This window comes from Neolamprologus brichardi, chromosome 7, assembly GCF_056152115.1.
Source record: "Neolamprologus brichardi isolate AB-2024 chromosome 7, ASM5615211v1, whole genome shotgun sequence".
Taxonomy (NCBI): Eukaryota; Metazoa; Chordata; class Actinopteri; order Cichliformes; family Cichlidae; genus Neolamprologus; species Neolamprologus brichardi.
In genome coordinates this window covers 49,597,831-49,616,308 of record NC_142110.1, presented here as the reverse complement: position 1 = coordinate 49,616,308, position 18,478 = coordinate 49,597,831, and the positions used below count along the sequence as shown (strand labels likewise).

General features: G+C 39.0%; 1 protein-coding gene across 1 annotated transcript; it reads left to right on the top strand.

Moving 5' to 3' along the window:
• Positions 1-782: 782 nt before the first annotated feature.
• LOC102786751 (alanine--glyoxylate aminotransferase 2, mitochondrial-like) lies at positions 783-16,514 on the top strand. The gene is made up of 8 exons (XM_087842709.1): positions 783-818; positions 3,641-3,735; positions 3,807-3,897; positions 9,854-9,986; positions 10,770-10,891; positions 12,771-12,881; positions 13,645-13,743; positions 16,413-16,514. The coding sequence occupies exons 1-8, from the start codon at positions 783-785 to the stop codon at positions 16,512-16,514; spliced, it is 789 nt and encodes a 262-aa protein (XP_087698835.1).
• The last annotated feature ends 1,964 nt before the right edge of the window (positions 16,515-18,478 follow it).

Sequence of the window (18,478 nt, the reverse complement as noted above, 5' to 3'; positions counted from 1 at the left end):
GGAATATAATGTCCAGTGTTGTGCAATCCACATTATTTAGTGTCTTGTGCAGTGCAAATATGCACTTGCTTTGCTCAGATTTGTTTTAGACTAGAACTACAACTCCCAGAGGGATTTGTGTCTGCAAATCAATCAAAGTTGTGATCTTTTGCTTGTTAGTGGAAATATGTGAAACGCTTCACTACGGACCCGCCACAAAAACAGCTTATAAGATAAGAAGGGATAAACTGATGGCATTTTTTATTTCCAAAATGATGTGCATTTGCCAGTCCAGTTATTAAATGTTCTTGTCTTTGAAAAACAGAAAGGATATACTTCCTCTGTTACACAATGTGAAGTTAATGTGGTTAAAGCACTAACCAGGTTGTAACCTGATTAACTATTAACTAAAACATTCGGAAAATCAGGAAAACAACAAAGGTCACGGAGCACATTTTAGACCTGTATTATTCTGAAGATCTTAAGGGCACTGTTTTCAGTTTTCTGAACTGCTTTTTCAGAAATTGAATGACAATTCACCATAAAATGAAGATCTGAAAGGATTGCCAGACTACAATGAAGGGGCCAAGAATACAATTGTTATAAGACACTCAAAACAGCTTTCCTCAAATGTCACAGAAATGCCACAGTAAAGGTTTGATTGGTTCACAGAGTGTTTCAGAAACCCGAAAGCTTATGCTCTTCACTTTTCTTCATGCATTTTGATGTTTCTTTTTTCTTTTTTAACAGGAGCAGCACGTCAGAAATCAGCCATCAAATATTGTACGGTAGACATCCCAGAGATGCCCCCGTGCAGTTTCAAACCAGAGGAATACAAGGTAGGAAGTGATGGCACATTCATGTTCTTCTGCAAGCCCTCTCACAAATAAAAGAAAGTCCTCAAATATAAAAAGAAACATACGAATCCCCAAAGACCGGGGCCAGAGCCAATCTCAGGTTTTCCTGAAGTTCAGATACATTTTTCTATGAGGTAAGCTGATCTTTCCCAGATGATCTCTGAGATGGTTCACAGTGGAGCAGCAGATTAGAAATTTATTTTGGACCTAACAAATTTAGTGCTTTGTTAGCCAAACAAAGAAAGTTGGTGTAATAATGTAAGAACTGCACTGATTTGGTCTTTCCTCATCTCAGTGAAGATTCTACTTATGGTTTTCTCATTCAGCAGCAGCTGTCTAAACAAGTGTTCAGAGAAGTCTGTACATACCGTACTAAATCATGCCAAGGCAAGTCCTAAAATTCCTTATCTGTTCTTAAGGTGAAAGTGGGAGGATTTGTCTCACTGGAAGCTATTTAAGGTTTGGCCCAAGTCCATGACCTAAGACCTAAATATATGGTCTTCATCTTTCCCTCCTGCCTGGCAGCTTCATCTTCATGACCAGTATTCCCCCTATTCCTTTTCTGCACATGTCCAAACCATGTCAGCCTTGCCTCTCTAACTTTAAACTTTAAACTGCTCAACCTGAGCCATCCCTCTGATGTACTCATTTCCCATCCATCCTGGTCGCTCTCAATAAAAATCTTAGCATCTTCAACTCTGTCACCTCCACCTGTTATTGCTGTGTTTCTGCTGGTGCCACAGACTTTAACTCACACATCAGAACAGGTCTTACTACCATCTGGTGAATCTTACTGATATTAAATTATTATTGCTAGAGTGCCTAGGAGCTGACGATACAGTCCCTTGAGAAATCAGCACCGCTTCGTGCCTGGTGTCTTGAACAGGAAAAAATATATATTACATCAGTTCAGTTCAATTCAATTCAATTTTATTTATTTATTTTTAAAGGTGCTTTATATTGTAAGGTAGACCCTACAATAATACATACAGAGACAAACCCAACAATCATATGACCCCCTATGAGCAAGCACTTTACGACATTGAGAATGAAAAACTCAGGAAGAAACCTCCGGGAGAACCAGGCTCAGGGAGGGGCGGGGCCATCTGCTGCGACCGGTTGGGGTGAGAGAAGAAAGACAGGATAGTAGCATAGGAGCATACACCTTTTGCAACATAAGAAAGAGAGGATTCAGGGTCACCTGATCCAGCCCTAACTATATGCTTTAGCAAAAAGGAAAATTTTAAGCCTAATCTTAAAAGTAGAGATAGTGTCTGTCTCCCGAATCCAAAGCAGGAGCAGGATTTTAAATTTAATTCTGGGTTTAACAGGGAGCCAATGAAGGGAAGAGTTACATTAAGTCACTCTACATTTTATATGTATAGAATTCTTGTGATACAAGACACAGAGGATGCTTTTCTATTTGGTTCAACTGAATCTCACTGCTGACAGTGTCTGACTGGCCTTGTTCTTTTATACGTATCTGAAATAAATCTGAAGTGGTTTTATTGAAAATACCAATGCTGTGCTGGACATTATTTAGATAAGCAAGAGATCTGTACTTCTGACTGACACAAGTATCAACTCTTTTGACTTCATACTTGTCAAAAGACAAGTATCAAGTATCAGTTGTGAGATTTACCTGAGAGACACATCAACACAACGGCAAATGTCTTTAGTAGTGAAGTAGCTATAGGAACAATAGCACTCCTCTGGGGCTGGTGGTGTTGAACCCATGCCACAGAGAATGAAGACTTTTCCGAAGACAAAAGATAATTTTATGCCAGCAACAATACTTGAAAAAAGTTGCATTGCTTCTGTCTTCAACAACTCTGTGTGCATTTTGGAATCAACGACACTAATTGTGATTTTCTGATTCTTACCTGACATAGTGTTTTGGATCCTCAAAGTTCAGCAATAATGGTTCCTTCGCAAATGTGCAAGTCACCAGTGGGACTCCAATTCCAATTACTGATACTGGTTCTTGTATGGTGCGATGAATGATGGTCCGACACTGTTTTGGCCTTTGTGTCCTTGAGTTGCAAACAGAATTAAAAATTCTGGCCATGCGATAGTTTTCCACTTTGTCTGACTCTATAATGTACCTTTCTGGATCTTATAGAGGATTTTGTCAGTAACCCAAATCTAATTGTAATGTTACATGCGAGTACTCACTAAAAAGTTAAAGTATCTGCCCCAAGCCGGCTGATTATTAGTGCACCAAAGTCAATGTTTAAATCTTTGAATGATTCTTTGGCTTCACTACTTTTGGGATCAAGCTGCTGCCATTGTCTAGGATATTACATGTTACATACAAGGACAGTAAAGTGTCAAGGCACCCTGGATCTTATTGCACCCTTACTCAGAATCATAAGGCAGACCACACCCATCTTTGAATTTTCCATTTTTACTACACACATGTAAAGTTTTGCAACTGTTATCTCACATGGTCGTGACGCTTTTGCGTTAATAAACTCTGTCCAATGTCTTCCAATAACAACCGCCAAAGTATGTAAAACCAGCTTTATAGGCAAAGAAATCAGGAAGTCCTTCTTTTATCCTTTAAATGTACTACTGTGCTAACACTAATAAAAAAAGTTACGACCTTCCCACTCTGTAACATCTCTTCTGCGTATTTTTAGGGTATGTCCAAAGAGCAGATGATGGAGATCCGCAAGCAGAACAAACTGTGACAAACTGGCCTCCTACTTACCTGATCCTCTTAAGGTGCTCTGCTACAGTCCCTGAATCTACTTAGTATGAGGGCTGCTGTTAAAATGTGTCCTCTCTGTTTTCTCATCCAGATGATTTATCTGACCAACAGCGGCTCGGAAGCCAATGAGCTTGCGATGCTGATGGCTCGCCTCCACACTGGCAACTTTGATATAATCACCTTCAGGTAAACGTCTCATTGTAACCAAGCTTAATTTGTGTATAATCATGATGGATCTTTTGTTTTTTACCTTCCAGGGGATCATATCATGGTGGAAGCCAACAGACCATGGGTCTTACTGCAAACTCATCTTCCCCATTGCCACAAGTTCAGGATGTATACATGCAAGTACAATGATGTAATGCAGGTGTCTTGCTAAAGAAAAAGCCCTGCGACAGCCTAAAGCACATATTGTATAATATAGGATAATATATTAGATTATGGTAAATGGATTATTATAGATTTAAAAAAATCTATAATTTAAAAAAAAAATAAAATAAAATAGAGACTTAGACTTAGAGACTTAGAGCTTTTTATTGTCATTGTGCAGTTTCTTGCACAGCGAAATTGGGTAGCTGAACCACAAAGGTGCTAAAGTAAGAAGAAGAGAAATCAATATACAACAAAGGTGGAAAATAAATAAATAATTAAATAAATAGAATAAAATAAAAAATAGTGTATATGTATACATATGTGATAAATAAGTAAAATAAGTAAGTATATATATGTATATGTATATATATATGTGTATATATATATATATATATATATAGGGAGAGAGAGAGAGAGAGAGATAGATTTGCTTTGCTTTTTATCACATTACCCTTTTTCAGGGTAAGCATTGATATACTCTAATATGAAGCTACACAAAGATGTAGATGTGCATTCAAATTCATCCCCTTTGCCACAGGAAATATAACTGAATAATTTTCATTATGTTCATTCATTACGTCACCTTTTAATTTTATTTGAATACATTACTGGACAAAATTTAGGCTTCTGGACCTGTTGCACCATGATACCTCTGCAGAATTCACATTTTTAATCTTGTCGTGACTTTATTATAAAAGCACATTATTCAAGTGTAGCTTTTTAAATTTAATAAACTGTGGAACTGTGGATAGTATTATACTGCTAGCAGCCCCCTGTGAAACTGGAGGAGAAAAATAGTTAGTAAGAAGCAGCATTAAAGGAAAGGGTGCAAAAGAGCAGCATTAACCACAGTCTTCGTAATTATAGACAAAAAGTAGAACTAGGTGATGAACTTGTTGTACGTCAAGCCTCTGTATATAACCAGTCACACTTTATAGGATGAAGACAAGTGTAGTGAAAGAGACAGAATCATAGTGTAGCACCATAAAAGGAAAGATAAGAATTTTAAAGGTTGGAAGAGATGTTTTGATCAAAACTGTGTATGAAGGGTACAGGAACACAGAGTAATAAATAACGGGAAAAGTAGGCGCTGAATGAGGAACTTTGAAAACGTATATATGTAAGAGATCGAGAGACTGCCCTTCAAATCTGCAGGAGGCTTTTGCCTGTGCTTATTCCCCCTTGTAAATGGGATAATAAAGAAGCTGTTGAAATGAAAAAGTCTGTCTTGAGTCGCGTATTTTCACCAGGTCAGAATCAAAGGATCAGGAGCGGCAACTGATCCAAACAAAATCCATTTACAGTCGAAAAGAAGAACAAAAAGAGAGGATGGAAGGAAGGATGGATCGACGGATACAGTTTAAATGGGAGGGGGTGGGGGGTGCTCGCTACTCATAGACATCTCAAACACAGCTCCCAAAGCCCCACCCAATACTGAGCTAGCTTTTTTTAACCCTCTTATACAGCTTCTTACAGTTTTTATAAGTGATGTTGTTACCCCAACAAAAACCGGCAAAGCTGACAACACTGCCAACAACTGCATGGTAAAACAAGTGCAGCATTTTATTACACTCAATAAAGAATTAGTGTTTGCAGAAAAAGAGTCCGTGCTGCCCTTTTTTATTGAGGGCATCAGAGTTGATAAATCAATCCAGTTTGTCACCAAGTTGCACACCAAGATATTTGTATGACTACGCCACTTTGATGTCCGGCCGGCCGGCCATCCATGTCCTACCGCTTATTCAATTTTGTGTCACAATGGCAGCAGTCTAACCATATACACCCAGACTTCTCTAACAGCTCATCCAAGAGATGTAATCTCTCCAGCGAGTCCTAGGTCTACCCCCAGGGCCTTGTCCCGGTAGGACATATCCGAAACACCTCAACTGGCTTCTTATGATGTGGAGCTCCACTCCAATGACCGAACAATGACCAAGAGGGCGAGGAAGCTGGTGTCCATCCGTTTAAATACTCGCTTCTTTAAATTTTCCATGGCCATTGCGTACCTATGACCTCATTGCTTCACTGCCCAGAGCTTGTGACCATAGGTGACGGTAGGAATATAAACTGACCAGTAAATTGACAGCTCCGCTTTTAAGCTCAATTCTCTCGTCAAGTTTTGATTGTATTCATCATGCGGCAGTTCTCCTTACTCCAGTTACAGAAGGCACTGACCAGGTTCCTGTATTCTTCCACCTGTACGTTCCTAATACATCCCACAATTGCTGTGTCCTCGGAATATTTTTGCATGTGGCTTATGTTAGACTTATATTTCATATTCACAGTGTATACTGTGAAGAAGAACAAATAAATGCTGGTGCGTGGCACCCTCAGGAAAAGCTGTTTACATGCATGCCACCATAGTGGTTCATTACAACCTTTCTCAGTATGTTTCCTGAATTCTCAAAAACCGATGCGGATGTGCCGTCTAGCGGTAAGGGTTTGTTGTTGGTGCGGGTACTTCTTGAGCAGGCATTGCAAATAATCTTATGGGCAGCATTCCAGGTTTTATGATGTTATCTTTGTTCTGTGTTAACCATTAACTGTCAGACTGACCCAGCTGACTTGGTTTCTGCCCAATAAACAGACCATGTGCCCTGATGTGTTTAGAGGTCCTTGGGGAGGAAGCTACTGCAGGGACTCCCCTGTGCAGTCCATCAGACAGTGTAGCTGTGCTCAAGGTACACACACATGCACCCCTGGCTTATCACACATCAATTATCTTTATTGTCGCTCTCATAAACAGGAACATTCATCTCCATGGTCTGCACTAATAATAGCTTGCATGTGCGTGAATTGTGTGCTTACAAGAAATCGTGATGTTTATAACACTAAAAGGATGTAAAGGATGTATGGTTGTGGTCAAAAGTTAACATCTGCTCTTCCTGTGTACGAATGTTATGGTAATTTGACCCTTTTAGTGATTTCTTTGAACAGTTCTTTTCCAGGTTGACGTTATTCTACATAATGACTTAAAAAAACAAAAGAATTGGGTGCACAAGTCAGAATGTATTTATTTATTTAACTTCTGGTGCAAACCCAGTTATTTTGTTCTATAAGCAGGCCTGAAATATGACAGAAACCACTCAGTTGAGAAAAGAGCTTCAAGGATTACTCCTAGTAGGATTTCAAATGGGGAAGAGTTAAAGTTCCCTTGAAGTTGCACATCAGTTAGACAGTTTTGGAAGCCATCATTGAGCATTTAATCTAAATTTGTTGGTAACGTTGATGTTAGGGCTTTGGAAAGAGAATGAGTTTGGCTCAGTCAGATGTGTAGCCAGCTTGAGACCAGGAGGGCCAGGTTCGAATCCTGCTCACGGAAAGGCCATTCCAGAAAGTTCAATTGTGTCGAAGCTTCGACATGAAGTTGAAGAATTTGGGTGTAGTCCTCCTTCATCATTATTCCAACCGCTTTATGTAATTTACCTGTACCTCTGACCAGTGTTGGTCAAGTTACTTGAAAAAAGTAATCAGTAACTAATTACCGATTACTTCCCCAAAAAAGTAATCCCATTACTTTACTGATTACTTATTTTCAAAAGTAATTAATTACTTAGTTACTTTTTAAAAACACGATTTACAACCTGAATAGGTGATAAAGCGATAGATCTTTCAGCCCAATTCTACTTTTTCTGCATAATCCATCATACAAAATGTAATCAAATGGAAAAGTCCTTTTTTAAAACTTGTTTTATTAGTTTTAATCTTTTAACTTTATGCATCAAGCAAAAATGTAATTATATGCAACATTCTCTGACTGGAAGAAATTTGTTTAACATTTAAACTTATTTTCTGCACATTCCAGCACATAAAATATATATATATATTTTGTGTTTACACTCACTCTTTCAAATAGATGTAAGTAAAACACAGCAGAAAATAAATAAGATCAAAGACTAGCAGTCCCTTTGCTCTATTTTCACCTGTAAAGCAGGAGTAGGGTAGGCGGAGGTTTGCTCTGGTGCAGGTGTGCCGCAGCGGTCAGTTGAAGAATCCGCGAGTTTCTCTGTGAGTTTCCCATTACGTGGTAGTGCACTCCCGGTGCCTGCTTGGAAGTTTAGGGTTTTTTTGCTATAAAAAGACGTTTTCTTCCCACGCACAACAGACACTAATGTTTTTGTCACTTTTTATGGAATCAAACTCAAAATAAGGTCAGTACTTCCACGCTTTAAACGCTGCACGCTCATACTCTCTCCCACACTTGATATAAGATCCACTGTTGATCTGCACACAGCTGTTGTCACAAACGTCGCACTCGCTTACATCACTGTCATGAGACATTCTCGCCAAAAAATCACGGTTTTAGTAACGCAGCGTTCATACGGGAAAGTAACTGTAATCTAATTACTGTTTTTGCAATAGTAATCCCTTACTTTACTCGTTACCTGAAAAAAGTAATCAGATTACAGTTACAAGTAACGCCCATCTCTGCCTATGACAGCAAAACAACCCCAGAGCATGATGCTACCACCACCATGCTTGACAGCTGGTATACAGTTCTTAGGTTTGAAAGCCTCCCCTTTACTGTTCAAATATTACCTTATTGTTGCCAAATAGTTTTTGGCAATAGTGATGCTGGTGTTCCAGCTGTTTCCAGTTCAAAGCAGGCTTTCTGGTTCCTGTGTTGGTCTTGAACATCCTAACTGATTTTCTCAAATCTGGGGATGACAGTTTGGGTCTTTTTCCAGACCTCGTTAAAGGGGACACACTTTCAAATTGCATCTACTTGCTTAAAATCTGCAGATGTTTAGAAATAGCTCCACAAGACCTCCCCAAATTGTGCAAGGCTCTTAGATCTTGACTGAGTTCCTTGGACTTTCCTATTGTTCTGAGTACCGGTCAATCCAGTAAGTGCTGTCAAACAAATCCTTTTTACTACCAGCTGTAGTCAATCGTGATCCCTAACAGGACCTTAACAGACCTTGGCCTTGTCAAGTTGAAAGACGTTTTTTAAACCCATTATTTATTATGCATTCTGTGCAATCATTCCACCCCAGAAAAGAAGAATTACCCAAAATCACCATGTCATTTATGGCCTTGATAAGTGGGAATTTTGGTTAAATTGTTTGTTTTGCTAGGTAAATTTAGACCTTTAATAAGAGTGGTCAGAGAAAGAAAGGTCAGCGAAAGAAGTGTTTATGCCCCTGCAGTTCAAACTGCTAATCATTCACTTGTTGTAATGGTTAATCATTCTGAGGAAATTTGTAAGCCTGAGTTTCACCTACAGTGTACCTGGAAATTCAGCATGCTAACACACCTGCATGAGAAATTATTCTGTCTGAAACATGAAGAAAAGGCAAGTTCTTGTGGTGCAATAAACACTTTTTGAAAACATACAGACATTTGTATACTGTTACTTTTAGAAAACTGTTGTCTCTGATCCCACAGGTGCTTGCATATAAACATTACATTGAACAGTTAGAAGAGACCAGCGCTCCAAGTCAAATTGCAGCTTTCTTTGGAGAGCCTATTCAGGTACTATATTCTTTTTATCCATGGCTATGGCTGGATTTATTTTTGACTCAATGTGATAGTAGCGGACAAACAACATTCATTTTACTAAATATATTTGTTATGCTATCACTCAGGGTTTTTTCTGCATGACTGCTTCTGTTTTTGATATTTTTTGGAATATGTTATATTATAATATTATATTATAATACTATAATAACCACAAAGGTGTTATGTTTTTCTCAAACAGGAAATAAAGCAAAAACCAAACAGTATTGCAAGGCTAAGCCAATGCAGTAATTATAAAAGCGAGCTAAACTCAATTCAATGGAATTTATTTTAGAAACTCTTGGTTTCTTTGAGTGAACTGTGGATAACTAATGTATTATGTAATTATATAATCCAATTGTGTATTATAATAATCAAATTATTAGTGAGCGATATATAGAATTGTAATATAAAAGGCATTTGCACTTGACAGGTCCAGACTGGATTTGGCCGAACGGGAAGCCACTTTTGGGATTTCCAAGGTCATGATGTCATTCCTGACATGGTTACAATGGCAAAGGGTATTGGCAATGGATTCCCAGTGGGAGCTGTTGTTACCACACCAGGTGAGATTACATGAAGATGCGCAAGTCCTAAATTCAATTAGCATGTATGGTAAACAGCCTGTATTTGTATAGCGCTTTACTTAGCCCCTAAGGACCCCAAAGCCCTTTACACTACAGTCATCCACACATTCACACACAGATGATGGCAAGCTACATTGTAGCCACAGCCACCCTGGGGCGCACTAACAGAGGTGAGACTGCCGGACACTGGCACCACCGGACCCTCCGACCACAACCAGTAGGCAACGGGTGAAGTGTCTTGCCCAATGACACAATGACCGAGACTGTCTGAGCCGGGGCTCGAACCGGCAACCTTCCGATTACAAGACGAACTGCCAACTCTTGAGCCACGATCGCTCTTAACCTCTTTTTTATGTATTTTTTTTCGCTGCCCTAATTAAATGTGTTTATGTGATCCCAGCAATTTTAAATTTCAAATGCAAACACAGACTTCTTTTCCTCAGAACGCCATGCAAATTCCATTGACATAAAGCATAAACGATATAAGGGCAAACACTGACTCACATGGTAATTACCAATACAGCGCTAGCCTTGAAAATGTATGTTTATTTCTGTGAGTGGGTGTGTAATAATAGGGTGCTGTGCGTTCATGGTAGAAACAGCTTTCACATACTGGTCAACTTTTAGATGCACGATTTATGCTCCTAAAGACCCCACTGTCCAAAAATTAACATGAAACCCCTTGATACTTACACAAATCATTTGCAATGCATGTATTTTGAGACATTTGTATTCTGAGGCTGAAGTTTTGATTACAAGCAGCAGTGAGCGGAGGTGTGAGCTTGTTTATTCATGTGTGTGCGTGTGTGTGTGTGTTTTTCCAGAAATTGCACACATTCGGAGGAAATCCCTTGGCGTGTGCCGTTGCTTCATCAGTTCTTGATGTAAGAACCGATCTTCTTATTTCCATAGATGAGTTTGAGAAGTTCATAATAAAACAGTCAGGCAAGTTTATAACTTGAGTTGAATGAAGATAGATTACATGTTTAGTTTTTTTTCCCTGCTACTACGCACACCTCTGTAAATCACACATGAGTGGGGAAGTATAGTGATTTATACATCTTTGTTTTATTTGTCTCTACCTTTGCTAACAAAGCAGATAAAGCTTATCACACAACACAGTGAACCAGATAAAAGCTGCAGCACATTATACATCATAAAATATACTGCTGAGTACCATTTTATATGCGGTACCATTTTTACTTTTAAAAAACACAATGTTTGCTTCGGCAGTGGAGAGTTGACGAGGGGACTAACAACTAAAAAAACATTAATCTGGTAGTATAAATTTATTTTTGAGCAACTTGGAAGTAGCTTAAAAACATTAATGTTTGCAAACTGATTTGAGTGGTTAACATTTTTCTTTGTACAAATCTAACAAGCTTGAAAGTCAGTATTTGGCATGACCACCTTTATTCTTCAACACAGCAAACTTTCTTGTAATTTCTTTAAACAGTCTTAAAGGACATTCAAAGCTCTTCTTTGAATGTTGTCTGCTTTTTATTCTGTTCTCTCTCAAATGATCCTACGCCGGTTCAATAATGAGGTCCCGGCTGCGGGGAGGCCAATCCATGACTGACAGTGTTCCATAATGTGCTTTACTATCCAGGTATGCTTTTACTGCAGTTGCCAGTCATATATTTTCCAGATGGAACTGCATAGTGGATCAAAATTTGATCCACTTTTCTGTGTTTACAATTCCATCAGTTTTGACAAGATCCCCAACACCACTGATTCAAATGCAGCCCCAAACCATTACAGAGCCTCCACCGTGCTTTACAGATGACTGTAGACTCTCTGTTGCGCACTGTTTTATCTCCTTCATACATAGTGACAATAATTAGACCCAAAAATTTCCCATTTGGATTCATCACAGACAGCTACCCGTCCACCGAGATAATTTCTGATGAGTCTTTGGCGAACAGCAGATGATGAACTGAAAGGCCATATCCATCTCCCAGATTTTGTCAGATACTGTTCATCATATTTTTTAGGCCAGCCACTTTTTCTTTTGTCCTTCACTTCTTCAGGTTCCTCATTTTTGGTGAATACACTGCACACCTTACTGAGATATGCCAAGGTTTAACCTAATAGCTCTTTCGAACCGTACAGTTTCTGCAGATTTGTCGTGATGCAAATCTGCTTCAGCACATCCCAAAGGTTCTTTAATGAGCTGAGGACTGTGGAGGCCATTTGAGTACAGTGAACTCATTGTCATGTTAAAGAAGCCAGCTTTAGGGGATCTGAGCTTTATGACACAGAGTGTTGTCCTATCCAACAGACGATGGGCACGCTGTGGTCCTACTGTCAATAAAAATTGTGGGGCTTGTTGCTTTTCTGAAGTGGGTTAATAGCTGGTCATTTCCCCTCCTTATTAAAAGTATTTGACTATATGATTAAAGATGCCAAAGACTCCAGATCACATTTCTCCAGGTGTAAGCTGATTAAAAAGCAAAAAAGGGGCAGTTTTTCCAAACCTTGAGAAGGAATCCTTTCACATTTTCCACCACGTAGCTGTAGCATGATGTAGAGCGTGGCATGGCCACAGATTTGGGGGGGTTTCAGCGTATTTGTTTTTGAAAATAAACAACAAGCACTGACTGAAAAATGTTTTTCCTAACATGCAAAACTGAACTGAATGTTGTTACCTTGTTAAGTTCAAATGATTGTACTGCATTATTTTCCTTTTTAGCAACTAGAATGGGGAAAAAATGAAGTAGAACAAAATGCTGCACATTTTATGTGGAATTAATTTCTTTTCAGACTATCAGAGAAGATAGCACGCAAATGGCTGAACTCAGAGACAAATATGAGATTATCGGTGATGTCCATGGAAAAGGCCTCCAGATCGACGTGGAAATGGTTAAAGACAAGGTAGTGCGTTCTAAACAAGTGACTCATCTCTTGTACACCAGTAGCAGCAGTTGCCATCTGCGCTTAAATATGTGAGCAGAGCAAATTCAGTTTGTTTTTAAAAATACTACAGTGGACCAGCAGAAGCTGTTAGCAGAGAAGATTAGCCAAACTATTCCTTCCCAAAACCTCACTGAATAAAAATCAGTCTGACTCTTCAGTTTACATATTTGGTTATGTCCAAAGGCTGATTTAACATTTCTGTCATGTTGCCTGTAAGTAAAAACTCTAAAGTCCAAAAACGTTGGGATACTGTGTAAAAACCCACATTTTATTCCAAATGAAACATTTTACTATTACCTCAAATAAATCTTATCTTATTTTGATTTTGATGGCAGCAGCGCTTCTCGGAAAGTTGGTATGTGGTGGTTGTGGGAATGAAAGGCTGGAAAAGTAACTGTTTCTGTGAACTACTGGGAATAAAATAATAACTATTCTGTTTTTAACTTACATTTTACATTTTCTGAATGAGGTTTGTGCACGCTGATCCAATTCATATGCGCCACCTTTCGTGATGTATTGTTAAACAGGAGAAAATGTGGAAGTCAAAAATGCCATTTAATACTTTAACTAAGCTTTCTGACTGAGGAAACATTAACATATTAGACCATAGAAGACATGACGCTTGCTTTAAGGTGCTATAGAAGTAGATGAGTAATATTAGTAATACTGGATAACACATCAAACACCGTGTGTCCTTTCATATCTTCTTTTTGAACCACAGGGCAGCAGACAGCCGCTGCCTCCTGAAGCAATGAGTGAGATCCTTGAGGACATCAAGGACATGGGAGTCCTGATAGGCAAAGGAGGAGTGTACGGACAGGTAGGCGGAGTCACCATGAACTGACCTATCCTCGTGTCAGTTTACAGTCATGTGGTGGAAAAGAAAAAAAGTTCACATGACTCCTTGCGAAAAACAAAATCACCCTGCTACTAATCAGATTCACTTTATTTACTGATCAGTGTTAAGTGTTTAAGAGGATTCGTCAGGCTGGCGTGGAACATTCAGCCACAATGCCACAATCTTCCCAAGAGCAATACTCGACGACACTACAAAGAAACCGTAGTTACAGACAGTGCAGGCTTCAGTCAGCATGTTGATGTTCATGGCAGTACAATTACAAAAAGCCTGTAGGGTTGCCAGGAGAAAGAACATGACAGCACCGATTAGGTTTGCAGCGATGCACCTAAAAATCACAAGGCATCTCCTTGGGAGATTTTGCCAAAGTGGAGGCGTTTGGCCACAATACACAGCATACAAGTACAAACCAATCTAACCAACTGTCCAGCACAGTGGTGGAGGGGTGATGATTTGAGCTCGTTTTCCAGCCACAGGACCGTCTTGCAGTCACCAAGTCGCCCTTGAACTCATCTGTATACCAGAGCATTTCAGAGTCAAATGTGAGGTCATCTGTCTGAAAGCTAAAGCCTGGCCCAAATTGGGTTATGATACTCAAGGTGCTGAAAACACACAGTCAAAGTCCAGGTCACAACCTCACTAAAACACTGATGAGAACTTGAGCTGTACAAACCACAACGAACTGAAAAAGGTAAAGACGAGTGGGTCAAAATCCCTCCACAACTATGTGAGAGTCATCAGAGAGTTATTGCTGAAAAGGTTATTTTACAAGAAACAGAATCATGGGGTGTTCTTAGTTTAAGAACCCAATACAGAGTTAGGAAATATGAGTGTAAAAATCAGCTATAAAACTATAAATATGGGACAAAAAATAACTAAATCATGATAGAGAATCTCTGTTTTGCCCTTGAGGAAGTTCACTCATCTAAACTCGTCAAACCAGCACTAGTCTTTGTTCTTCAAGAAGTTTTTAACTTACTAGACTTCACAAAAGAATGGTGGTGCACCAGCTTCTGCTTTTCTGTGCTTTAAAGCAGTTATTAGCAAAGATTTTTCAGTCAAACTTAGGTTTGTTTTCTTTAAAAAATCCAACAAGTGAAATATTCAAGGCTAAAACTTTGAACAGTCTATGCGACGGCACACTCAGTCTTGAACAGGACTATCAAAAAACATGGTGTTACAATCTCCTTGCCTGCAAACTCTGAGACACACATTACAACAAAAAGTCTCTGCAGTGCAAACCACAGACTGAGCTTCCAAACACTTTGCTATGTATCAAAGGAAATTATTTAACTTTTTGTAATTAACCATTTACAATGACCCTACACATTTTAAAATAAATAGGAGGGGGAAAAATAGCATCAGCGTCTCCAAGGCTAAAAAACCAAATGCACTACACTAATCTCCAGGTTGAAGCCGAAAATATAACATCTAAGCTAACGGCTGGCCTCAAAACAGCAATAACAGAGAAACGCAATAAGCTTCCACTAATGAACAAAACACTTTACAAAACAAGTCCCACAAGTTTGCCACTTTTAACCTCCAAGAGCACTTAAAAAAACAAAATAGCACTAACTCAGCATGCACACCCTTCTCAGAATCCAGTGGCTGAACAGCATTTAGCTCTTGCTGCTGGAGGTAAATCTGAAGTTCCACAAATGATCTGAATGAATCTGAATGAATCTGTGGCAATCAGGTGTGAGAAACCTGAGAGAGAAAGGGAGGAGAGCACAGCTGTCTTCCAGAAAGAGGCCAAAAGATCAGTGAATGTAGATTGTAAGTCATTGTATTCTGTTATTTATTCATTTATTTGACAGCATCCCAACCTTTTTGGAAGTTTTTTGGTGGTCTAACCTAATTACTGTGCTCGACAGAAAGTCTCTTATTCCCTTTCTTATAAATTGAACCTTTTAAAAAAATAATAAAAATGGTAATAGTAAGAGGAAGAGTACCCAGTTCATCAAAAACTTTATTTCACCTCCATCCCTGATCAAATGTCATTGTTTAAGAGAACGTTTTATTTCATACAGCGCGTCCCCGGCAGAGTACTTTGACTGGCTGCGGAAAATACTGTAGGCGTTTTATGTTACTCATTATGAAGTATTACACTGGATGAAAAACATTACATGGTGCACATTTTTTGAAAACTCCATTCAGTCGGGAATCAAAATGTCACTGCCACAATTGCTAACCTTGTATTGTTCTAGGGAAAAAAGTGAGAGCGTAACTTTTTAGATTTATTCGCAGATCAACAATGAATCAATGTGAAAGCCTCTTTACAATTTGTTTCGACGCTTAAAGCTTTTCAACTGCCTTGTCCTTGAGTTTAAAAGGCATCCTTTTCTGTAAAAGTAATTTTTTCTTTTCAATTAATGCACAGCTATTCATGTGTGATACAGTGAAGATAACAGGGACCTCATTTTAAACTTGTTCACCTATTACAAGCGATTGTTCAACAGAAAGGGGGGGGGGGGGGGGGGGGGGGGTGTCTCGATTTAAAAGCGAATGCCTTTCCCGGCTTAGATATTAATTTATGCGCCTGCTCTGCCTTCAGGATAAGAAAAGAAAAATAGATTATTTTGCTCCATGAGCTCCACTCTCACCTTCTTTTTTCCTTTCTCTCACCACTTTAGACCTTCCGCATACAACCCCCCATGTGCATCACGAGGGAGGATGTAGATTTCTTCCTGGTGGTGTTTAATAAAGCGATCTCGGGCTACACGGACAGAAAATGAGCAGGTCAATGCCGAGGAGTGAACTGGAATGGAAAACCATTCAGCAAGGGACTTCTCCTTTAAAAAAAAAAACAATTAAAAAAATGTATTGTCTGAATGTTTCAAATTATATAAAAAAGGCTCCACTGAAATCAGTCTTTTATATTCACTGATTTTTACTGTTTCTCTAACTTCGATGTCATTTTGCTCACTTCCGATTGAATGAATAAACATTTTCGTGATGAGACAGTAAAAATATTTGAGATGAACCGACCACAGAATTACAGTTTCATTTTGTTTTTGTCTTCCCGATAAAACTGCAAACATACGATGAAATGAATGTATGATTTTTATTATTTTTGGACACATCCAACAAGCTGTTCGCTGTTACACACGATTCCCAGAGGCATTAATGGAAGCAAGAAGCACTCCGAGAGTGCAAACCTCCACCATGAGCAGTATTTACTTATAAGAGAATAGTGTTGTATTTCATGTATATACTCATTTCATTATCTAAAACATACTGTAAGAAGTTTATATGGCAGTAAAAATCAGATACGGGCAACATGACAGATGTTTACATTGATTACAGAGACATTATGTAGGAGTAGGTCATGGATAATGGGAATTATCTCATTCCTTTTTCTCTTTCTGATGCTTTCTTTAAAGATCTAACACCTTTTGGGGTCAGCTTGAACGAAAGGCAGATGTGAGATTGTGAAATGTTAAACTGAGGTCAGAGGTCAAAGGTGACATGATGTTTGGTTGGAGCCTATAATGTGATATTTATGATCCCCATGTGCCAGAATCATTTCTGAAATGGTGCCAATAGAAACAGAGGCAGTTTCATTTGTAGCATAGTTTTAATGGTTAAAACAAAATATTTTTAAACATTTGACCCTGAAGAAGAGGTAAGAGGTCCAATGTAACATATTTAGAATCCCCATATATCATTCCCTATCATTGCCTGATCACTGATCAGGCCTAAGATTCTGACCGCTGAGACTTGAAGTCGATAACACCAATTATCTCCTCATTGTGGCACCTGTTTGCAGATGAGCTATACTAGGGAGTAGATGAACATTTTGTCTTCAAAGATGATGTATTAGAAGCAGGAACAATGGGCAAGTATCAAGATTTGAGAAGGTTTGACAGGGGCCAAATTGTGATGGCGACTGGGTCAGACCATTTCTGCACTGATCAGTATTGATCAAAAGTGGTCCAAGGTAGAAACAGTGATGAACCAATGACAGGGTCACAGGTGCCCAGCTCACTGATGCATGCAGGGAACAAAGGCCTGTATGAGCCGATTCCACAGATGGGTTAACATAGCACAAACTGTTGGTTCTGACAGATACAAGTGCATCATAGTCTGTGTATGGGACTGCATATGTGCAGACTGGTCATGTGCCCATCTGACCTCTGTCCATCATCAAAAGCACCAACAATGGACACAGAAACATAAGAACTGGACCATGGAATGATGGAGGTAGTGGCCTGAACTGATGATCTTCTACATCACATGTATGACCAGGTATGTGCATTAGCATCATCATCATTTTGCCCTTGAAGGAGGATTTAGAGGTCAAATGCACGATGATATTTTAAATGGTTTATATGATATTTTCTGTGTTTAACATTTATAAGTAGGGATGGGTACCAGTACCGGTTCTGACATAAACGGTAGTAACCAGACCGAAAAGCAGCGCACATTTCGGTGCTTTATTGACTCTGTGCACGAGAAAATGCTAACTTCCTGGTTTGAGACCGGATGTGGGGTTGTACATTTCCGGTTGCTTTACTTTGCGGTCAATCGCTACTGCGAAGATATACTCCAAAATCATGTCCAAAACTCGAAAACGGAAAGATCGCGTTAAGTTACAAAGAGAAGAAGGTGGGAACACTCACCACTGTTGTGTCATAAAAAATCTAATGATCAATTTTGACGTTTAAAGAGTTTAGATCATCAGTTGTTTACATCACAA

What these genes read in the sequence shown, in the direction of transcription:
- LOC102786751 (XM_087842709.1), top strand. Translation starts at nt 783, where the DNA reads ATGCCCCCGTGCAGTTTCAAACCAGAGGAATACAAG. An exon ending in TTTGATATAATCACCTTCAG is followed by an intron (nt 3,736 to 3,806) that starts GTAAACGTCTCA and finishes TTTACCTTCCAG; the next exon opens with GGGATCATATCATGGTGGAA. An exon ending in AAGGAGGAGTGTACGGACAG is followed by an intron (nt 13,744 to 16,412) that starts GTAGGCGGAGTC and finishes TCACCACTTTAG; the next exon opens with ACCTTCCGCATACAACCCCC.